Source organism: Sinohyriopsis cumingii, chromosome 4 (genome assembly GCF_028554795.1).
Source record: "Sinohyriopsis cumingii isolate HCF-2022 chromosome 4, ASM2855479v2, whole genome shotgun sequence".
Taxonomy (NCBI): domain Eukaryota; kingdom Metazoa; phylum Mollusca; class Bivalvia; order Unionida; family Unionidae; genus Sinohyriopsis; species Sinohyriopsis cumingii.
This window is the reverse complement of record NC_142964.1, coordinates 79,829,671-79,855,676: the sequence shown is the minus strand read 5'-3', so window position 1 is coordinate 79,855,676 and position 26,006 is coordinate 79,829,671. Positions and strand designations below refer to the sequence as shown.

Sequence of the window (26,006 nt, the reverse complement as noted above, 5' to 3'; positions counted from 1 at the left end):
TGAAGAACCCACTACAACCATTACAGGCAAGTATGCCGTAATGCTTTCCACTGGATACATCACCACATACCATGCAGATCAGTCCTGGGGAGTTCCTTTTGACATGACTGTGGGTCGGAGACGGAGGACGGGGAGGGGAGGAAACGGATACTGTAATACACGGGGAGTTAACTGTTACAGCGCAGATCTTCACTGGGGAGGAACATGGTGTATAATCTGAAAGTAGTAGCGGCAGTAATAGTAGTATTAGTAGTAGTAGTAGTAGCAGCAGCAATAGTCGTATATAAATCATGTTGATAGCAGCAGATGCAGTAGCAGTTGTTGTTGTAGTTGTTGTTGATACATCTGAATTGTATTAGAATTTAACCATCATGTCATTAATACGTATTCTTTTGATCGGAACTGATTTGTATTGTGAGTTTGGAATATTATCAATATCCATTAAATAGAATAAACATGATTACATTGTGTCGAACTTTTCAAATAGACTAATACGTATTTTTTAATTGACCCTACAAATATGACGGTGCCAAAGTTGGGTGGCAATGGGATTATTATGGGCGTAGAACTCATATTAGGTCGATGATCAATATAGAGTTTGAAAGCTGCAGTGTTTGATATGTCATAATGTTCTAGTACATATAGAATCTTCTTAATAGTGCAATCAATACGACTTGATTGAATGTGGTGATGTGATACATACCGTCTATACTCGTTTATAAGTCTTGCCAAACTACAAGCAACAAAGATCCTGACCTGCCATAGCATAATGCGTCTGCAGATCAAGGTCTGTGTTGTCTGTTCTACTGACTACTCCTTACAAACTGCAAAGACCCAGATCTCCAAGGGCAGGTTGCAGTTAAACTCGTCTTATAAACGAGTACATACGGTATAGACGCATACAGTGTATATTATCTAATCATGTACAACTTAATAAGTTTATATCTTTTGTCATAAATACAGAATACTTTAAATAAAACCCATTCAAAACGATGAACTCTAGTTTTAAAATACAGCACAGAGAAAAAAATGAAATAAATAGAAATAGAAAGGAGAAACAAACGTGGGGATGTAAATGTTTACAAAAGAACACACGCATGTCTTATTCATGAAAATTCAAATAAGATTTATTTCAACCTGAGCAAGGTCATAGTTACACAAAAATACGTCCAGAATATAATGTGTCATATACGATATGATGTTAGTAAAATGAACTTTGTCAATGAAATTATTTCTTTTTAATACACCAAAAGATTTTGTAAACATAACGTTAGTCAATCAATTGTTTGCATAATAAACATTTGCTTGCAACCATTTTTCATTCACAATTTCTACATACAGTGTATTTTTCGATATAGAAATAAAATTTAATTACGTTATGACGTTGCCTTTAAAATATTTACATTAATAAATTGTTTTGCTTCGAAAATAAAGTGAATGTATTCATTAACAAAATTAAATTATTCTTGAAAACATTACGTTTTTTTTGTGTTTCTACTCTTACTCTTGAGCCACTGTAACATGCCATTGATAATTACATTTGTTATGCGAAAGTCCACTGTAACATACCATTGATAATTACATTTGTTATGCGAAAGTCCATTGTAGCATGCCATTGATAATTACATTTGTTATGCGAAAGTCCATTGTAACATGCTATGTAACATGCCATTTAAAATGCCTTTGTTTTTGAATGTCCCAGAGCAGATCAGATATTATTTCAATATGCAACGTAGAGAGGGAACAATAATAATTTGTGATAATTTCCATTATTTTAAGTACTGATAGCTAATATTCTATTTTCTAATTCGGGGTCCTAATGATTGGGATCTTTGTTATTTTATATTGAAGCATAAATAATTGAAGGCAACCATTTTTTTTCTAGATTATCAAACTTACCAGTCCATTTTATAAAGATGCTTGTTTTCCTTCATTTTCATTTATGTTCGCAAAAGATTAACGTCCTTTTTAGCTTTTTGTGTGCCTAAGCATGCATGGAAGGTTGCTGTAAACTTCAGTCCCGAATGAAGTAAAAGAAATTTTTGAAGATTTTACACCCTTTAGTATACTTTGAAGATCTACCAAGTCAGTTCTAAGTAAAATCTACTTCTGAAGTGTCAAACATATCCAGTAAAAATCTTCATTAAATCATTAACAAAGATGATACCTTCCGGATATTACATTTGTTAAAAAGCACTTTTGCTTTCTATTTTATATGCCAAGATTAAACCATAACGATGTTAAATGTGATGACATATGTTTCATATTTTTACATCAAAAATAAAATGTTGTGCACCCACACATACACAGACACATGCATACAGAAAGAGAGAGAGAGAGAGAGAGAGAGAGAGAGAGAGAGGGAGAGGGAGAGAGAGAAAGAAAGAGAGAGAGAGAGAGAGAGAGAGAGAGAGAGAGAGAGAGAACATGCAGAACATTGGATACAATTAAAAATGCAAATTGTTACAAAAAGAAACACACATATATTAGGAACAGAGGAATTAAAAGCATCTCAAAATGAGGATGCATAAGTTTCATCACTAATTTTTAAGTAAAGTTAATCACTAACCTTTAAGTAAGGTTAAATACTAACCTTTAAGTAAGGATAATCACTAACCTTTAAGTAAGGTTAAATACTAACCTTTAAGTAAGATTAATTACTAATATTTAAGTAAGATTAATCACTAATCTTTAAGTAAGGTTAATCACTGATTTTTAAGTAAGGTTAATCACTAGCCTTTAAGTAAAGTTAATCACTGATTTTTAAGTAAGGTTAATCACTATCCTTTAAGTAAAGTTAAGCACTAATCCTTAAGTAAGGTTAATCACTAATCTATAAGCAATGTTAATTATATTAAGCTAAAAATCAACATGTATAATGGGATCTAACCTTTATGGCCATTACTAGCAGAAATTAAATATTTTAAGAAGGGACAAGTTTCTTGCCGGTTCTAAATTTATGTGGAAGGTTATTCCAAACAATGGATTCAACATGTCTGTAATATGGACATCGGTCAGATTTTTGATGTTTGAAAGAATAGTAAGTATTGTACATATTCAACATACATCGGACGTTTTGACTTTTTCGATTCTCTTTTTTTGTGTGGCTGTTTGAGTCTTTCGTTTTGACGTTTTGACTTGTTCGATTCTTTCGATTTAAGAAAATCTCAAACTGTGTCGGAGCTCGACAAACTATCCGCTTGAATTAGTGTTCCCGAATTGCTCTTGAAACCAGTTTCATTTTGTTTCTTTACTATTCTGGCATGTGGGTAGAAGCTGTGTGATTAAAACTGTATCAGTCAGTTGACGCTTCTAACTGACGCACACAAAATATAGTCACTATTACGTTGTTTGGTGATGATTATATCGAAACTGTTGATATCTATATCATGTATTGTATCAAGTAAAATTACAGAACGCTAGCAGTGTTTTGATTGGTCATAAATTATGAAATGTGTCACCGCTGTGCTTGTATGTATGTATGTATGCATGTATGTATGTATGTATGTATGTATGTATGTATGTATGTATGTATGTATGTATGTATGTCCTTATGTGTATGTGTGTATGTATGTATGTATGTATGTATGTATGTATGTATGTATTATGTATGTATGTATTGCTGACAATCAGAACTTAAATCAAGATCTGATGTTATGTATGTGTCGTGTTTTGTTTTAACGTAGCTTTAACAATTTTAGTCATATCGCTGCGATGTCTGCAGTGTGGCAGTTTATCGTCATGTCTAGCACTGGGGTATGTATGCATGTATGTATGTATGTTTGTATGTATGTGTGTGTGTGTGTGTGTGTGTGTGCGTGTGCGTGCATGCGTGCGTGCATGTATGTATGTCCTTATGTGTATGTGTGTATGTGTGTATGTATGTATGTATGTATGTATGTATGTATGTATGTATGTATGTATTGCTGACAATCAGAACTTAAATCAAGACCTGTTGTTATGTATGTGTCGTGTTTTGTTTTAACGTAGCTTTAACAATTTTAGTCATATCGCTGCGATGTCTGCAGTGTGGCAGTTTATCGTCATGTCTAGCACTGGGGCATCACGCCGCAGACATGTAGCATGATGTCCCACCCAGTCACATTATCCTGACACCAGGCCGACCAGTCCTAAAAATAACCTCTTAATGCTGAGCGCCAAGCGCGGCAGCTGCAAGTAGCACTTTTCTAAGTCTTTGGTATGACTCGGCCGGAGTTCGAACCTGCTACTTCCCGCATTTGAATCGGACGCTCTAAGCACTAAGACCACCGGAGTGGTCCATGTTTTTGTAAACCTTGGCTCAGATTTAAGAGAAGCTTGTCATACTGAAAAAGAAGAAGAAGAAGAAGAAGAAGAAGAAGAAGAAGATTCTAACCAGACAAAAGGCCGTATATGTGAATTTACCCTAATATTTTCAGATTTTCAGGGATTTAATAGCAGTTCTATAAATGTCATTTTCGGACTTTGATTAAACATTTATATGTTCTATCTTCATTGTTTTTTGCCAATTGACTACTTCTTTGGTCCCATCTGCGGGATTACAAAAGATAATAACTGAATTACATGAAGATTTATATTAACGAAATGTAGAAGTTCCAACCAAACGAAACAGGTCGAATGGTTGAAATTATCCATACACCTCCACTATCTGCAATCATTTTTCATTATTATTTTTGGCTATACTGTTGTCATGTTCAGGTATATTACAATACTTGTATTATGTAGTGACAAGGCGAAATTAAGTTGCCAGAACTTGTGCAGAAATCTCGTTATGTCATTTTATGAGAATAAAGCATTGAAAATGATGGCTGTTCAGAACATGGGTAAGAATGACATGACCATCGAACAGATAACAGCCATTTGCCTTGGCCGATAAATCAGTCCCTCACCCGTGATCATATTGATTGGCGGTTTAGGTGCTGACATCACCTGTTCATTACAATCTGCAGTCAGTTTTGCCTGCACACATCGGTGTACATTTTATACACTTACCGGAATTTCTCATGCCCACATATCGTCCATCAATATCAGCACAGATTTGGGGGGTTGATTTATCGGACTACCATTTGCCGAGCTATATTACATTTAATTTCTTCAGGCCTTAAAATAAATACGTGAAGTATGAATGAAATTACCATAACTGACCTCAGGTAAAATCCGAGGTTCTCTTGCTTTCCACCGACACATGATGCGATTATGACGTTGTGTGTCTGAGCTCGACTGAGATTAAAAAAAAAATGATCACGTGGATAGAAGGATACTTAAGCATTTGCTTTTATTCTCGAGCTCTGTTCTTTCTGCTTTTAAATATACTTCTAAATCGCCGTACATTTCGCTGCCAAAACAGTTTAGATTCTTCTACCAGCACCTTTCCACCAATATAGGGAGTAGAAATTCATGTAATCAATAACTTCCTAAATTTTACTAACTGAAAATGTGTATTTAGTCTTTTTTGCAAACATGTTTGGTACATGACCGGTCTCGTACGTACCACCTAAATGATAAGAACACGATGAACAGCGTCTTCACGGAATATTCCGATTGTGACTATGTCATTTCCGCCAAAATATTGACCCATGTCAGCGAAAGTAGTTCATAATATAGTTCTCAATGGTTACGATTTTCATCCGACGCTTCTTCCTCGACTTGTCTGAAAAGGTCGATAATTTTCCGATGGTTGTGTGATCATTAAACTTTGTGCTTGATCAAAACATCCTTTGGCCATTTCTCTCAGGTCATGAAATAATCTCGCAAGTAGTTGTAGGAATGCACGTCAATTTTATGTGTTTGGTGTCTGTCCTCTGGCGGAGTGCACCAAATATGTGACAACAGCAAGGGCCCCGATTGTTCTGACTGTAACTTTGTCTCCTTCCGCAGCTATATTCTGCCACGTGAATGAATGTAGTGCAGAGTACAGTTCTCAGCAGCGACAGTTACATCTGACGTTGCTTTCTCGACTTAACTGAAACGGCCAAGGGAGTTCCGATTGGTCTTGCGCGGACAGATCATTACACTTTTAAAATAACAAACACTGGAAAATCATAGAATATGTATCTGCTAGTTAACTACAATGTAGACAGAAAGGGAGATAATTGAGTAGTTTGTGCCTTGGAGTTGCGGCACGCAGAACACGCTTCGCAGTTTTAGTATGATAGATATATCGACGTTCTATGCGTTGCTTTATTTATACTTTAACATACACTTTAAAAAGCATTAAGGTCACTGTTAGACGGGTAGAAACAATCATCTTTACCGTAATTGAATTTGTGTAAAGCAGTTTCATTTTGTAATATTCTTGATCAGCCTGAATAAACAAACAAATGTGATTCAAACACAATTTTCGTCAGGGCACCTAAAACACACGCAACGTTTGTATGCGGCTTGTTACTGATGAAGTTGATAATTTACAAGAACCTGGGTAGAACTAAAATCCGCAACAAGTAAGCGTGGACATTTGACATGATGGTTATTAATAAATGGCTCATGTGAAAACGTTCGTGTGAAAGTAATCGTAATGCTTAAACATGTACAATCATATTACCTCAATAAACGAACATAAATTGATTTTGACCGACAATAATCACTTACGTTTCTGGTGTGACCTTTTGGCATACTTATTTGAATTCACATATAGCCGGAAGGTTGTTGTCAACCTGGCACTAAAAGAGCAGTGGGGAAAGAAGATGAAGAAGAAGACAATGACAATTTTGCCAACGATGATGAGTATGACGAAGTAGATAATGATGACGATGGTGACGATGTTGCTGTTGTTAATGCTACTTGATGCTGCTGCTGATGATGATGACGATGACGACGACGACGATGATGATATCTATCCTAAATTTCAGAATCTGGAGTCTTTAATATGCAGTATTATCAATCATGACAGTACTACATATTTTACGTCTATTTAATTGTTTGCTTACTTGTATCTTTTTATGTTCTTTTTGATCGAAATTTAAAGTAGTATATAACGATCTTCAAATAGTGACTTATTCATTTGTTTATTTCCTAATACTTAAAATATCTTTCAACAAATCATGTTCGACTACATTTTCAAACATACCAGTCGAAACTCTGAACATTGATTTCTTCAACTGCTCAAACTAAATTATTAAAACGACTAGCGGATTTGAATGCTATACAAGATTTGCATCCTACAAATATGTACACATAAAAGTATGAATTTCGTTTAGGTGGTAGATTTCATAGACAGATAATTCGATCTATAATTACGGGCATTCAATATATTATAATTTCGAAACGGTTTTGCTACTTTTACCTAAATAACGTTACATTTTTGTGCTAAAATATTAATGAAATAGATTGACATATTGATGGAATTTTAATCTTCTTCAATTAATGGACTCCGTGTTTTTAGCTCAATGTTTTTAGAATGTTGTTGCCATCAAGACATTATCAACGAAATTCTTCCCCACACGCAAGAGGAAATGTCAACGGTTTTAATCTCTCCGGATCGCTTTGTGACAGCATCCTCGCGTGCAGACGAGAATTAGTAGCACCAATGCGCCATCTTTAATTTCCCGACATTCACAATCGAAGCGAAACCACAAAACACCTGCCTCTTCCCACAAAAGATATTGATGTCCTATCGGATTTCATTGTGCCAAGCGGTATCATAAACATCATAGAAATATTCTCCTTTTGTTCTACAAATGATATGCCATACAGCTTGCCTTAATCTTTTCATGTCTCGAGCAATTGATTCATTTCTGATCGTCATATGACATAAACATCTATCTTACAGATTGAACTCCTGTGTGAAATATTCATAAGGAACGTAAAGGAAATGGTCTTAATATCCGACTGCAGGAGATTGGAACTATCAGACAAATTACTTTTTTTTTATATAAAAACAAATACCCAACCCATCAGGTATCACACGATAGATCAATAAAAAGTGTAGAATGTTTTTTTTTGTTATTGTTGTTTTTTAAAGAAAAAGAAAGAAAATGCTAAGCCCATGTAAATAAACTGCCCGCAACTGAAAGGAAAAAAGTTATATTCAGAAAACTGAAAATGGTCTTCTCAGGGAACAGGAAAGACTTCTGTGAAAGAAAACGATTTTAATGTTTTGAACGCTTTGTAATCAGTGCATTAATACTGATACTTAGCGATACAAGGATTGTTAATTTCTACTAGGCACCGGTTTGTTTGATTTTTTTAATAAAAACTGGCACTGACCCCCCCCCCGCCAAAAAAACCCCAAACAAACACTAGTCAATAACAATGATGAGGCTTTCTTCATAGAAATTATTGAGGCCAAACAAGGAATGTTGTCCAAAATACCTTATTAAATACCTGATCTGATCAGGAAAAGTCAACCAAGCCTGTATCGGTACCTTGCCTTTACGTCGATGTATTTCAGTTCCTACAGAGTAATAGTTGCCATCTTTCAAATATTACCTTGTCTAGTCGAACTGTAGACGTCATAATCACGAAAAATTTACTTGACTCTCTCTCTCTCTCTCTCTCTCTCTCTCTATATATATATATATATATATATATATATATATATATATATATATATATATATATATATATATATATGTGTGTGTGTGTGTGTGTGTGTGTGTGTGTGTGTGTGTTGTCAATTTTAAAATTGTATGTACTGTGACTCTAACAAAGTTGACCGCTGATTATTGTGAATTAGGTCCACTACACACATGTTCATTAAAATGGTTTTACGTTCTTTCTTACTTTGAAAGGATTTATTATTTTTACACCGTAAATAATGCTGTCTGTTCTACTCTCAAATCGAAATCCTACAGTGTCAAATACAGTCATTTCGATAAACGGGTCACTGCAACACAGCAGTTGAGAGCGTTTTAATCGCATGTAATAAGTTTAAATATGTAAGCCTTACTATTTCGACTAAAAATACGCAGAATTTTGATTTTGTTAATGTTTGTGTTAAAGCGAATTCGTAACGTCATATTGAAAATAAGTAAATAATGATATTTTATGCATTTCGCTTGCCAAAATATATAAATAATCCCAGAAATTGTTATGAGATGTACATTATAACCACACGCGAAAGTCGTGAAACATTATCTCGTGAGTACTGGAAAGGTCTCAGAATATGCGTTAAGAGATCAAAGTTATTTTGGAACCGATTCATGATGACAGTTTTATTTTGTTGCTCGTTTCTAATTTTGTATATCACTTATTATCGATAGTTCTGAATAATTTGAGTTATAAAGTGAAAGATATAAACATGTTATTCGTGTGATATTTTAAAAAGTATGTACTACCTGACTAATGTAATAAAAGTATGTATTACCCGACCAATTAAATGCAAGTTTGTATTACCTGACCAATTAAATAAAAGTATGTATTACCAGACCAATTAAATAAAAGTATGTATTACCTGACCAATTAAATAAAGCATGGATGACCCGACCAATTAAATAAAAGTATTTATTACCTGACCAATTAAATAAAAGTATGTATTACCTGACTAATGTAATAAAATTATGTATTACCTGACCAATTAAATAAAAGTATGTATTACCTGACTAATGTAATAAAAGTATGTATTACCCGACCAATTAAATGCAAGTTTGTATTACCTAACCGATTAAATAAAAGTATGTATTACCAGACCAATTAAATAAAAGTATGTATTACCTGACCAATTAAATAAAGCATGGATGACCTGACTAATTAAATAAAAGTATTTATTACCTGACCAATTAAACAAAAGTATGTATTACCTGACCAATTAAATAAAAGTATTTATTACCTGACCAATTAAAAAAAGTATGTATTACCTGACTAATGTAATAAAAGTATGTATTACCTGACCAATTAAATAAAAGTATGTATTACCAGACCAATTAAATAATAGTATGTATTACCTGACCAATTAAATAAAGCATGGATGACCTGACCAATTAAATAAAAGTATGTATTACCTGACCAATTAAATAAAAGTATGTATTACCTGACCAATTAAATAAAAGTATGTATTACCTGACCAATTAAATAAAGCATGGATGAACTGACCAATTAAATAAAAGTATGTATTACCTGACCAATTGAATCAAAATATGTACTACCTGACCAGTCAAATAGAAACATGTGTTACCTGACCAATTAAAAATAAAGTATGTATTACGTGACTAATTAAATGAAAGTATGTATTACCTGACTAATTAAATCAAAGCATGAATGAACTGTGAACTGACCAATTAAATAAAATTATGTATTACCTGATTAATTAAATAAAACCATTTATTACCAGACCAATTAAATAGAAGCATGTGTTACCTGATCAGTTAAAAATAGTATGTATTACGTGACAGGTAAATAAAAGTTTGTATTACCTGGCTAATTAAATCAAAACAAATATGAACTTACCAATTAAATAAAAGCATATATAACCTAGTGAAATAAAAGTATGTTTTACGTGACTAATTAAATAAAAGTATGTATTTTACCTGTCCAATTAAATAAAAGTATGTATTACCTCACTAATTTAATAAAAGTATGCATTACCTGACCAATTAAAAACAAGTATGTATTACCTGACCAATCAAATAAAAGTATGTATTACCTGACTAATTAAATAAAAGTATGCATTACCTGACCAATTAAATAAAAGTATGTATTACCTCAATAATTTAATAAAAGTATGTATTACCTGACTAATTTAATAAACGTATGTATTACCTGACCAATTAAATAAAAGTATGTATTATCTGACCAATTAAATAAAAGTATGTATTACCTGACTAATTTAATAAAAGTATGTATTACCTGACTAATTAAATAAAAGCATGTATGAACTGACCAGATGAACAAAAGCATATATAACCTGGAATGTTACCCGAAAAGTTCCAAATGACAGTACTGCAATGACCCTTATTATGTTTTAAATATAAAAGTGAAAAAATTCACTTGGAGTTGGACGAATCTACTTTGCGAATGGAGTCTATTTATATGCCTTACGTTACATGAGGAAGATTTCAAGACCAAATTATAAACATACAACAACAATCAATTTAATCTTCGTCCTTTTTAAACATTACAGAAGCAAGTTGATTTAGAAAGGAGACCAGTGTTATTTATCCTAAATATTCACAGTCTAAAAATAGCAATAAAGTAAAATAATCCTAACATTTCTGTAGAGGTGAAAATAAACAGTAATAGCCAGTAAAGGAATATATATATATATATATATATATATATATATATATATATATATATATATATATATATATATATATATATATATATATATATATATATATATATATATATATATATATATATATATATATATATATATATATATATATATATATATATATATATATATATATATATATATATATATATATATATATATATATATATATATATATATATATATATATATATAATTATAGTAGTCTGGTTGCGTATTGGCATAGTCCAGTGAGTCTTGGATAGTTAGTTTTCTTTCATGTCAATTTGATTTAAAATGGTCAATATGCCATTTTGACTTGAAAGAAAGCACCACTCTTGGATGTAAAATGTGTGTGTGATTTCAGAGCATTATCAAGCAGCAAAAAGCATTCGGAAAAAAATTGTATTTCAACTATTTTACACTGATCTGGCTATGAGAACTATAGGCCATAGTAAGTGTTTTGGAATGAATTTCCTTGGGAATTTCCAACGACATCATTTTTTCCTCATGCTCTGGGTGGGGTGGAGTCGTGTGGGTAAAAATAAATTAATTTGTATCGTTCATAATTTAATCTATTTTTTACGCATCAGCATTTATAAAAAAAATTAGTATTATATATTAACATACCGTTTAATGTAGAAAACATGTTATCTTTGTTTGACAAGGAAGATTCATCCTAGTGTACCATATCGAGGCAAAAAGTATTCGACTTACAATTCCAATTAGACATTCGTCTTATCTGTAATCTACCAATTAGAAGGATTCGTTCGTTATGAATGGCAGGTACGTGCCTTTGTATTTAACTACACTTGCTGTGGTCAATAATGTATTCATGTACGGGGACATATACACATCAGCTGATTTGTGCTCACTAAAGGGTGAAAAAGTGAAAGGACAACATTGCGTCTTTAAAGGTACTATCGTCTCTAAATAAAGGAGTTGAACTTGACGTGAAATCAGACAAAACTTTGTTATTATTGAGTGACTATAATCCTTAAGTTACCCCTGGAAGAGTTCAAGATCAAAATTAAAAGCGAGTAAACAGTCAGTTTAATTTAAATGGAATTTTAAAAGGGTAAATTGAGCGATGCTTCAGCGATCAGAAGGCATCCAATTTTAACGGCGCCAGTTTGCTTTTCATCACATCAACGTATTGAGAAATGTGGTGAAGGAGAAAGATGCTAGCTTACATCGGAAAAAATCGTAATAGCCAATCAAGGAACGCATCTGTCAAAATATACGTGCCTCGTGGTATATTGTCTGTCGTCACGCACTCTGACACAAAGTCTTTCGATTTCAAAGGCCACCATGCATTCTAAGGTCACACTGTCCTATCGGCAATACAATTCAGATACAATGACGACTGGCATCGTCAAAATGAAATTCATTTGCACGGTACGATTAGCAGAGTCGATATAATAAATTAATGATAAAGATTTCTTTTTATTTACCTTAATATAGACAGTTACAGAACATTTTGAAAAAGGACTGCAAATATTTCATAAAACATATATTACCTTTTTCACTGAAATAGGCAAGGATCCTCTTTTCAAAACTCAATCTTCCAGATGGCAATTATTTTATAATTTTGTTTCTAGGCACTAATTAACACCCGGACAATGTAGCATTTATAGATCCTATGCAAAATACCTTGTGCACTACCTTACGTATTTATATCCATTTCTAACGTTTTCTCTTTTTTAACTTATGTCTGATCCTGACACTCTTTCTTTACATTGCTTTTCAAATGCTTTCGAAAAGTCCCAACTCAGTCCAATTTTACGCTGTTCAGATGAAAACTACTTCGTGCCGATCCAAATTTATTTTTTAAAAAACGGTACTTATTTCATTGTCAGTCTTCACAACGAAGTCATAATGACTTTTCAAAATGTAAGAATTACTCTTATCTTATATAAATAATTAATTAAATTATTTAACTGATTAATGATTAAATATAGAAGTTTTTTAAAATTAAGTTCACAATTTAAATTTTGCATTTTTGCTATGTTATGAACGCTAATTAAATCCTTAGGAACAATGCCAACATTTATTTGCTCGCATCTTTCACACAGGAGGATTAAAACAATCCCATTCAATTTACACACCGCTACAGTGGCCTAGTGGCTAGAGCCTCCGTCTCGGATGCGGGAGGTCGCGGGTTCGAACCCCGGACGAGTCACATCAAAGAATTATTATAAGTTGTACAAATGGTAATAACAGCTACCTCGCTAGGCGCTCACCATTAAGAGGTTAGTGTTAGGACTGGTCGGCCTGGTGTCAGGATAATGTGAATGGGTGGGACATGATGCTTCATGTCTGCGGCATGATGTCACAGTGCTAGACATCAATACAAACTGCCACACTGCACAGATATCGTAGCGATATGACTGAAAAATTATTGTTGTTTTTGTTGTTATAGGGTTTAACGCCATTTTCAGCACAAGATAGGCTATACATGTTGCTCCCCCCGAAATTGTTTTAAAGCTACGTTAAAAAATCCAAATCACACACACACACACACACACACACACACACACACACACACACACACACACACACACACACACACACACACATGTTACATCTGCTTTAGTTAGAAGCTATTATTTAAGTACAACTGTCCTATCGTAAAGGAACGGCATTTACTGTCGCACAAAAATAATAATATTCAGACTTGGTGTTGCTTTGAATCATTTTTTTTTAAATAACTTTTGCGCTAAAAATATTTCATCACGTTCTTTTTTTTTTTTTAAAAAATAATTTTTCTGAAAAAAAATTTTAAAATATATAAATATATTTTAACAAATATGATTAAAGACAAAGCTAAGTTAGAGACATCCATTCGTATGCAATAAAAGCACATTCGTTTTCCACATAATAACACATTGTTGTTTTCACCAAAATAATCTTGGAATGACACGAATATCTAATGTTTTAGTAAGGGAAACTGAATTTTAATTTCAGCGAACTAATTAACAGCTAATCTGAAAATGTACTTTTATTTTGTAATTTCATTTGATAAAGCTCTTGACTTGGATCCCGTTTTACGGGCGTTGTGATTTTTTTTTTCTTTTCATGTTTCCTTTTAGGGTACCCACATTACATTTTCATATATTTTAAAGCTAACGACAATAATGTTTCATCGCAGGATCGTTGATGACAACTATTTTACTTCGACATTTTAATCTTTCGAAATCGTCAATCTTACGCTTTCCGCTTTTCAAGCATCCGGTGTTGTACCTAATATGAGTCAATTAAACAAGATATGTGGGAAGAATTCATCTTGGTCTAACACGCCACGTTGACGAGCAACCATGTTTATTAATAACAACTATACGAAAGTCTTAAGTCAATTTCCGGTATTGTCATGCGATATTTCACCAAACCATTCATTTTCGACCCCCCCCCCCCCAGATATGATTCTTTAATACAAAGTACACCGACCTCCCACATGGCTCACAAAAAAACTTGTAAGAAGGGCATGAACGAGTTATCTCTAATTCGATAGGAACTAGATTTACCTCTAAGAGCGCTAATTAACAACTAATGTGTTACTTTAATTTGGACTGATAATGCTTTCTAATATGGTTTAGCTTTAAGGGCATCTTGAGCTAGAATATTTAAATTGGTAATTATAGTATGTTCCTTACATCTTCAAACAATGTGAGGCTAGACTGAAATAGTGTTTCATCTGAGCATCACTTGCTTGTGACCAGCTGCTTGACTTTGACATTTCAAGATATCTCCAATATAATTTCTTCGCTCTCCACTTTTCCTCTGGTAATGTATCAATCTCTCCCTCGAGGATTCGGTGTTATATCTAATTTATGTCGATTAAACGAGAATGATATCGAACATTCATCATCGCCTGAAACTCCCCATTTTGAAGAGCCATCTACTTTGAAGGGATCAGGTGGATGAACGTTGCAAGCCAATTTCAAGTCGAGTCAGGCGATTCTTCCACCGTTGGCTTGCATTTTCGATCTTTTTTCTCTAAAAATATCATTATCTTAATGCCTTCGGGCACTGCGCGTTACAGACACTCCGAAGATGGTACTTTAATAAAGTTAGCGGATATCGTTATTCATAACAATGAGGAAAGTGGTGTTTGCACTGATTAGATCGCGGTTTAGTGTTAACGAGATTGCTATCACGGCCAATAAAAGACATATTTGATTTTCGCAGTGAAAATTGAATCATTGTCGATTCATCTTTCATGCTAAATGGCAAATGCAGCTAATGTATCATGGAATAGTCCCATGGAAATGAAGAATTGCCGACCGATGAGAGGAACGGTTGAAAGATTCTGACATCATTATACAAAATTGTCTGTGTCACAGCTGGAAGATAGGACTTAGTTCTTGTCAGACAAGTGAAGGAGAAATGCCCAAGTGGTCAATTGGAACTGACCTTCACAACAAGCCAGAGTAAGAATTATATGAAGTAGGACAACGAAATATTTACGGAAATAAAACAAATCAGTAAGCAAAACTAAATAAATAAAAGTTACTTTGTGGGCTTTAAACCATTCGGCCATCATAGGATTTAGACCACTCAGCCATTCGGGGCTTTAGACCACACAGCCATCCTGGGTTTTGTACCAGCCTATCTTCCGGGGTTTTATACCACTCGGTCATCCGGAGACCCGATTGCTATATTAAAATTTTTATCCGCAAAATTTTGTGCCAGATTTTCGTTTGAGTTTAGGATTTTTAATTTAAATATCACGTCGCATATTGTTGTTATTAAAAAATGGATCTGTTATATCTATGAAAAGTCACAACCTAGTTCCTCGTGACCCATCATTCACTGAATTTGTTTTGAGTTAATAAAATATACCAGATTACATATGTTTATTTACCAAATCTCTTTTATCAGCACAAACGCATGACAGTGATATTTAATCCGTCATTCATTCAAAATGCATTTAAATGTATTTATCTGACTATACTGTGCTTCATGTAATTTTCGTCTTTTAAACTATGATGTAATGACATCGTAAAACTTGACAGAATTATTGATGATGGGGGTAGGTGGGGGTGATATCAGGATAGGGTCAAGTGTTGGTGGAGTTTTCAAAATTTCCAAAGGGCCCTGACTTTTCTCGAAAGGCACCAAAGTAAAAGTCCTTCTTTCTGTCTGTTTACTAAAAGTGTGCATAATACCCAATACAATTGCGCAGTAATACAACGATGGTGAGTGACAATACGTCTGTGCGTGTACGTCATTTTTATTTGCGGGGTGGGGTTCCGGACACGCACATACACACACATACATACATGCATGCATATATATATATATATATATATATATATATATAATATATATATATATATATATATATATATATATATATATATATATATATATATATATATATATATCACATGGTCGGTACACTTTGTCTATAGTGTATGCAGCTATGCAGTTTCATAATTTTGATATTATAACATGTGAACATATCACTTTATGTGATTCACATACATTAAAAATAACATGGCATTTGAAATGTTGGCGTAAAGCTAATTGATATTGTGATCCGCTCCTCGCGCATTAATACGAATACATAAATATTCTTTTAACTGCAGCCCTTTGGATCTTTGATGAATTGTTACTCATTAATCATTAATGACGTATGAAAATAACGACAAAAAGGAATAACAGTCCCCGTTTTTTAAATGAATTTAAAATGGTACACAATTTCACGCAACTCTTTCTTTTTCCGTTCCCTTCTCCCCTATCATGCATAAGAGACAACATACACAGAAATATGGACTGAGAGAGAAAAACAGTTTTGGTTGGATAAAAATCCTTAAAACTAACCTTGCACCAAGTAACCTTCAAGAATAAGGCTGGTCGTAACTGTATGTTTACGCTTTCCTTGGGATCTATCTACAGTGTATATAATATCCATGATACATAGTTGCAATAGTCTGTAAACACTACAAGTTAAATTTGTCGGTTACGAGGCACACATACTGTAACGTATTTAATGCTTTATTATTGTTGTTGTTTCTTAAACCTATTATAATGTTCTAAAAATCGATTATTATTTATTAGATATGAAAATGTCCGAGCGGTGCTCCGTTCTCTCTCTCTCTCTCTCTCTCGACCATCGTAGCAAAAAACGGGCAAAAATCCATGAAAATACGAGCGTTGGGGATTTTTGCTTGTGTCATACAACGACAGTCCCAAGGGGAGAGAGAGAGAGAGAGAGAGAGAGAGAGAGAGAGAGAGAGAGAGAGAGAGAGTTGTATGGTCCATAGTAATGTTCCTTAAAGTAGAATAATTACTTAGATCAACTGTAAATATATTAAAATATTTTAATTACCTCTTGTTGGTTTGTCATTTCGCTTAGTTTCTATTCCACGCTAATTTCCATACGCCAGTACTGAATGCCTCAGTGTTCAGAGTGTATAAGCTAACGTGTTTGAATGCTCTACTTTCTTCATAAAAACAATCTTTCAGGTTTAAACAATACGTGGTCTTATATTGATTTAATCAATGTGAATAAAAATAGAAACTTAAAAAGAAACAATAAATTTATCAGTTTGCAAGTGTGACTGTGAACAACAAGAAAAAGCATAGAACTACATTTTGTAGCGGACACACTTGGTGATGTGAGTTCATTCGCTCGGTCAATACACAATTTCACGGAGCATATAACTCCGTTCAAAGGGCAAATATGTATAATTGTATGTGATATAAATAAAATATATGTATAGTATGTACGCACTCTCAATGATATACCACTCTTTGTATACTTTTGTCATTAAGTTATTATATTTAAATGTAAGTATCCCTAGATAATCCAACATAACCTAAAAAGAAAATTGTATATGCACTGTACAGGTTAGTGTTTAATAATAGTCTTGGAGCAGTTCAACTTACAACTCATGAAATAGATCTCCTTAAATACATTTTTAAAAATGAGCAGAATATATATATATATATATATATATATATATATATATATATATATATATATATATATATATATATATATATATATATATATATATATATATATATATATATATATATATATATATATATATATATATATATATATATATATATATATATATATATATATATGAATTCTTAATTGAGTAAGGTACAAGATTGGATACCGCACCAGATACTTCTTCAAGAGTGGGCCATATAGGTCGCAGTATTGGCCTAGATTTTTAGGTTATCTTATAAACATAGAGAAAACATGTATTTAAAAGAATATCGGGCATTCTTAAAATACATTTTAGAAAGGGGTTGACATTAGTGCATTTTTTCACCGAGAATTCTACTTTTAAAAAAAATACTTTTAAAAAATCTCATTTTCGACTGTTAATAGAAACACGGATTCGCAATAATTACCGGTATGTACAAAAAGTACTATGTTAATTTTCGCTTCGTTTTCTACGCATTTTCCCTAATCGTTTCAGGGGTGGATCGGTATTTTGAATTTCTTTCGACGTATTTTCATTATTTTGTGAAGAGGTGGATCAGTTTTTAGAATGTCTTCAACGATTTGGCATATTGTATAAATATTACTCATTTGAGAAAAAGTTATAATTTGCAAAATTTATTTTATTTAGGCCAACGAATCTGAATCATTTTGCGAATGAAGCGGTATTTAACTTCTTGAGTGATAGGAGTGGTGGGATCAAAGAGTGACGTCTTCCTTCCTAATAGCTGATGTTTATAATATTTAAGTGTATATATGATTTTGTGGTACGTTGATTTGCCGATATAAAAATTTATTGTGAATATCATGATATTTACGACAGGAGCAAACTCTTTGTGATTTTGTGTTTCAAGCAAGTGGAATGCAGAAAAGATGTTTCAAAGTAGACTCTAAATTGGATTGAAAAAGTGGAGAGGTAGCAAAATGTCCCAAAATTTTAGGAAAGCTTGACTGTGACACAGTTGCTTTTTAATTGGATTTTCAAGTGCAATGTTCTTTATTATTGCTAATTATTGAACAATTGTGTTTTGGTATAGGACTTGGATTATTAATTCGCACCGATTTTGACGCGATAAACATCGAATATCGTAACTGAATGTTTGCGATTGGGTCATTGATTACAATCGAAGAGTGGATGTGGTTTCATTTGAATTTTTTCGAGAATTTAATCAGTTGTTTAAATTTATTCTTGATTTTCTTCCAGTAGTCCAAAATCATTATCTGTGTTTCCAGTACGCGATTGTTGAATGAAGTATCATTAATCGATGCCACTCGAAAAGACATTTATCTGGAAGAAAAGTAATTCTGCACAACAAAAAAAGGGGGAGGGGATGAGCTTTCTCATATTTTTGGTGCCGTGGTCAGGACAAGAAGAGCACCTTACACAGATAATATTCATAACTATATAATAACCCATAAAGACGTTAGCAACACGAATAGATATTATAGTTTATTATGTTCTAAATTGTTAATCGCGCATGATAATTCAAGCATTTAAATATTTTAATGCGGGATTTTAATCCTTTGCAATTTCATGGTGAAAAATAAACTTAAGTTTGGGATACACAAAAACAGACCTCTTACCAAAATTCATGATTAGTTAATGATAACATAAGGTTTCTCTACATTATAGCATATTAATTAGTTTATCCCTCCCTTCCCGCCAATGCAGACCTAATAATTATAAACGTAAAGAAAAGTGATTAGGAAAATGATGTATAATCTGTATGTACTTAAATAAATTTAAAATTGTATCGACTGGGTACGTACGTGCTTGTTATTTTATATTTTTTAATGTTTAATTTTTTTCTCGCAAACTAATAGAAATAATCATTGTAATGCGTGTTCATTTGTGTGCATAATATTCAAATTTCAAAACCATATGTTAATTTTCAGAATCGTGCAGATATGCTTTGTTTTAAAATATCTTACTATTAAGTACAAATCCATGTTTCATGACATTTCATTTTATCTACCGCATATATCTGCCACAGAAAGTCATTTTAAGTCTAAAGATGAGAAAAATATTGGACACATTTATACAGTCAGTGCAACATTTATTTGGAGTTATGCTTTAAATTTCTATGGAGAAGTAATTTTTTTGCCACTTTATCAGTATGTGAAGATTCGGAAGATTTCTATGTGCTTAAATCGCAACGCCATCAACATTAAAATCTATACTTCGACGCCTCGAAATCAACTTACATTCAAAGTGACGGCAAAGGCTACACCGAGTAATTTAGTGTGAGTTATGGTTCTAACACGATTTAACTTTCATCTGCAGTGTTACTTTTAAAAGTAAAATTATAAACAATAGTATGATTAATGTACTATGATCTGTTGAACGGACAAGTATTAATTTACCGATATATCGTTCATCTACCTGCCTTGGCGATATGTAACCTTTAAGTGTTGTTTTGTGTAAAACGCACCACAAAAAAAACAAAACAAAAAAAAAAAACAAACCAATATCTCACCACAGAACCTGCATACATTAAAATTATTTCTAAATATAAAAATAAGCCTTTATTTATTTGGCGTTATCGCTGTCTCTGATAAGGTATTTTCATTTCTATAATTCGTGTTATCAATACGAATGAAAATTGCTGAATGAAACCGTTCCTGAAGAGAATTATCGTTGAAGCAGGATTTTTTTTTATAGAAAAAAAGAAAACAAAATTGAAGTCACAATATCGTTTTTTCATAGAACATCAATCTACATACTGTACATTTCATTTTTAAAATGGAAGTTACACAGTATTCACTTTATTAGAAAAGTACTAACTTTTGTGGATTTCGCAGTTAATTTATAATATACATATTAGGATTCAAAGAGCACTAACTGAACTGTGAAGTGATCAGGTACATAGGCATTACCAGTAAATTCAAGTACCATCGAAAATGTAGTCCTGTACAAAACCACAAAAAAAGTATATACCCTCGAAAAACAAATCATCAGTATGGTGACCCCCCCCCCCCCATCACAAACCCAAACACTTCATGACAATTACTGCTTTGGCATTAAAATGAGCCCAATCTTATTAATCATTAGAAACCAGATTATATAAATTGAGGTTGAAAAATAGTATAGTACACTTCATCAAATGTTACCTGTTACAATAAAATAATCACTGAGAAATCACTATTAGTCAAATGCTAAATCAAAAGCCATTGAATTATCGAAGAATTATGTTTAAGTTTTATTTAAATTTGATCGGTTTAATAATTTGTGATTATTCATATCTTTTGTGCAAAACAATCCTATATTGGTGTTATCTGAATGCCTTTGTAAAATATGTACTTTGGCATATTCAACGGTTTCACATAATGTATTGGAACGAGTATTTATCATTTTGATTTATACACTGATATTTTGTCGCAGCAAACATGTCCAATGTAGCGCAAAATTCGCTTTTTGTTTTTACAACAACAAAAAATAAATATTCATTGTCATGTACAAACCGAACAGCTCTAGCAATTTTAATTAAATTACATGAATATATTTACTTTCATTTTCTTCCTCATATACTTTTGTATGGAGAAAAAAAGAGACTACGTTATAATCCTCTCAATTCACAATATCTCAAGTTTGGACAAGTATCTACGTGGCTTGTTAAAACTTTATACATTCATACATTACTAAATATTAACACATGAAAATCCTGACAGATGAAGTAACAAACAGGATATTAGCTCTCACGTCTTCTCTTATTTGTTACGCACTTGCAAATACCGCTGTCAGCGTTGTCTAAATTTTTGTACTGGTTGACAAATTTTACACAGTGAATATATAATGATTTTAATTACACACGTTGCGACATAATCAAAGGACACTCATTTCTCTAATGACACATTTTATATCTTGTTTATTTTTATGTTGAACAACAACGGATGCAAATATTGGTAGTACAGTAAGAGGCTTGTATTGTATAAGCCAAGATTAAGTAGCGATAGTAAAACCGACACATGAACAGTTAAAATTGTAACACTGTTGTTATTTAAAAATCACTGAACACACACACACACATATATATACATACACATATATATATATATATATATATATATATATATATATATATATATATATATATATATATATATATATATATATATATATATATATATATATATATATATATATATATATATATATATATATATATATATATATATATATATATATATATATACACACACAAATTATCATTCATATTATTTGCGAGTCTGAGCTATCTCATATTCGATGTGAATCATATCTCATAAAGAGATTTAACTGTAGTGATACAAATAATTATGATTTTTTAATTTAAATTATAAATGATCAATTTTTGAATTAAAAAATAATTAAATTGCAAAAATGACCTAAAGAGAAGGAAATACAGTCGGAGTACAATTTAATACAGTCAAACATATTTCTCAGCGAATATATGGGAGATATTTCAAACTAACTAGATAATATTATCAATTGAGAAAGTGAATGAAGTTAAAATGATTTAATAAGTTTTATTTTTATTCATTACATCAGATTATTTGTCCATTATATCGGTTTTGCATGCTTATGTATCTATTATTTCGTTTTTTTAAATAGTGACAATTACTTGGCGAAAAGCATCAACTGTTTATAGCGGTTACGACGTCAGTTACAACGAACTTTTGTATATAAATCTTGGCATTAAGAATATATATATATATATATATATATATATATATATATATATATATATATATATATATATATATATATATATATATATATATATATATATATATATATATGATAAAATAATGTAACAAAAGATACCTCCCATGACGACGATATATTTCCTAAAGAATAAATGATTATTGATCATCAACAATGAAAATGTTTTTAAGGAAGTAACTTGGTACGATTCAGTTGATTTGTATTATTCTAATGTTGTCACTTAAGAGACAATATTTTTAATCTAATATGGGATTGAAATTGAAGATTACGTGAAATCAGTTAATGTTAAAAATATATACTAACTTACCTTTCATACTGTCACTGTCAACAGTTGGGCTCGTATCTAGACTTGGGACGGTATCCATCGCAATGTTGGCTGAAAGTCGCCTCGGCTTTGTGTGCAGTCGTGGCAGAATTATGGCCGACCAAAAATAACGCTCGACTACAATGATTCCTCCTACTAGAGAGCTATTGGCTCCCACTGAGATCAAAGAGACAGCACGTGCCATCTTTTTGTCAGTGACGACAAACTTGCTTGTGGCATGACATTACTGGTACCGAATACTGCGCTTTGCCGTAGTGCACGGTATCTCGCAAAGGCCACTAATAACACCAGGCATCGGCTGTACAAGATTTGATTTCAAGAGATTGTACAGGAAAATAAAAAATTAAATTTTTAAAAAAAAAAAAATATCATTCATGAAATCGAGCATCCATTCCTTCTGCCTCAGTTTAATTTTTTTTTGTATGCATCAGGACTGCTATTTTTCTGAACCGTGGTACTTTTGTGAATTTTAAAATTTGATCTAAACAACCAGCTATATGTAAAAACCATGTTCTTAAATTTTGAATATCATAAGGTTGAGTTTGCCTTTCACAGGAACGGAAGTGGACAAATAACTTTTCTCATTCAGTTATGACTGCTAAAGTTCTAATACACATTATTGCTATCCCGAATGTATGCATGTATGTATGTATGTATGTATGTATGTATGTATGTATGTATGTATGTATGTATGTATGTATGTTCAAATTCGTTTATTGTTTCCATCAAAAGTCCTTCTCCATAGGCCCAAAAATAAATGCATGAGTAAGACTAAGGAACTAAAGACAACTATGCTGTTCGTGAGCTGATCTGTGAATCGATACAATTCTTTCTCGTGAATTGATAATCTCTTACTCGATATATCTTTATTGTTTGTATGTAAAAATAACCATTGAGTTACACCATGCAGAAATCACAGACTTCTGTTTTTACTTAAATCTCTGGAATTTCAACATTGCAATTAGAAGATTTAGTGCAATCTCCTTACGCAGAAATATCTTAAATTTAATATGGGTTTATCCAACAGTCCATGTGAAGATAAAAAAATGAAAACGCTGTCATGTGGATACATTTTATTACATGATTCAATGTTACTCTTATATAAAATTGAAATGAAAATAAATACAAAATAGATAGTGTGTATGACATCTTAACATTTGCTTACCCCCTACCGAAATTAGAAATATTGAGACAGTAAAGAACCGATGTTTTCTCTTAATAAAATTTATTCACAGTTACGAAAATTTTACTGTTTTTGTTTTAATTTTAAAGGCAAATTATAATTTTGGAGCTAATGATATTACTTAAAGAGATTTTGGAGAAAATCAAAAGAGTATTACCATGACCATAATGATTTGTTCGAATGCTAAATTATAAAATTGATGGAGACAACAATATATCCAGTTGCACATCGACATTTCATAATGTATTCCTTTTTCAAAGATACGTGACATTCGTACGAAATATTATTTGAAAATTGTTGTTCACAAACGAAGAAGAGCAATTTATGTTCAGTTTAATAAACGCAAAGCTCCTTATAGCTAGATACAACAGCAGCAACAACAACAGCAATAACAACAACGATAATAATAATAATAATAATAATAATAATAATAATAATAATAATAATAATAATAATAATAATAATATAGCACAATATTAGCAAGAATAGAAGAACAAAATAACTTATTTGTTTTTCGTATAAGGTCATTGGCCCAAGTACAAAACTATGCAATGAAGAAAATAGACAATGGAGTGGACACACACTGGTATTTTCCAAGTTTAAGTAATATAGTCACACACACACACACACACACACACACACACACACACACACACACACACACACACACACACACACACACACACACACACACACACACACACACACACACACACACACACACACACACACACACACACATATATATATATGACAGAATATACATAATGATATAATTTGTAAGACATTTTTCCTTAATTTGAAGGCAAAATATATCAAGTGTGCTGTTTTTAATAATAATAATAACAATAACAACATGCCGTCTGTTACTTTCCATTGCATTGGACCCTATTGATGCATGCATGATTGAAATACGCGGTCATTAATAGGCAAAAGTTATATTTTCTTATCTTTCCTTTGAGATGTATGGTCATTCCGAAAAATAATAGAGCTGGTTTTGATAATCTCATAATAAAACTGACATTTGACATTCAATTTTTTCTAAAACGAGCAAACAAACTAAATTGCAAAGTAGTTTAGATGCTACTTACTTATTGGATTATTGGATTATTGTTTTAATTAGACCTTATAATCGAGCCAAAAAATTAGATGTTGTTCATTACCTGGCATACCATCATTTTTCGATATCTCTTTCCCCCTACTTCCGTCCTTATTTCTGTATTTGCTCCTTGTAGTTGTTGTGCAATGCGTGTTCATTGGCTGGTATCAATGTTTCTTGTTTTATCGAAAATGTTTTTCCATCAACAATGTTCCAACCAATGTCTTCATTATTTAATACAATTTAATAAAGACACTTAAACCTCCACAGCAGTCGATACAACCTCATTTAAAGCACATCTATAATGTCCTGCACGTCCTAGCATTTTTATATATAATATAACATTATTCCATATATATATATATATATATATATATATATATATATATATATATATATATATATATATATATATATATATATATATATATATATATATATATATATATATATATATATATATATATATATATATATATATCTTCCTAACTAGACGTGTGGGTCAGTGCTTTTTAGATTTCAGTGAATAGTTTGTA

General features: G+C 32.0%; 1 protein-coding gene across 1 annotated transcript in view; it reads right to left on the bottom strand.

Annotated features, from left to right (window-relative positions):
• Positions 1 to 23,706, bottom strand: part of LOC149801523 (photoreceptor-specific nuclear receptor-like) — a 31,826-nt gene extending 8,120 nt beyond the window's left edge. The window contains exons 1-2 of the mRNA XM_089954322.1: positions 23,171 to 23,706; positions 1 to 216 (exon numbers count right to left, since the gene is read on the bottom strand). The exon at positions 1 to 216 is cut by the window's left edge and continues 31 nt beyond it. Coding sequence (XP_089810448.1) covers positions 1 to 216; positions 23,171 to 23,372 — 418 coding nt within the window. The 5' untranslated portion in view covers positions 23,373 to 23,706. The remainder of the gene's footprint in view (positions 217 to 23,170) is intronic.
• Between the last annotated feature and the right edge of the window lie 2,300 nt (positions 23,707 to 26,006).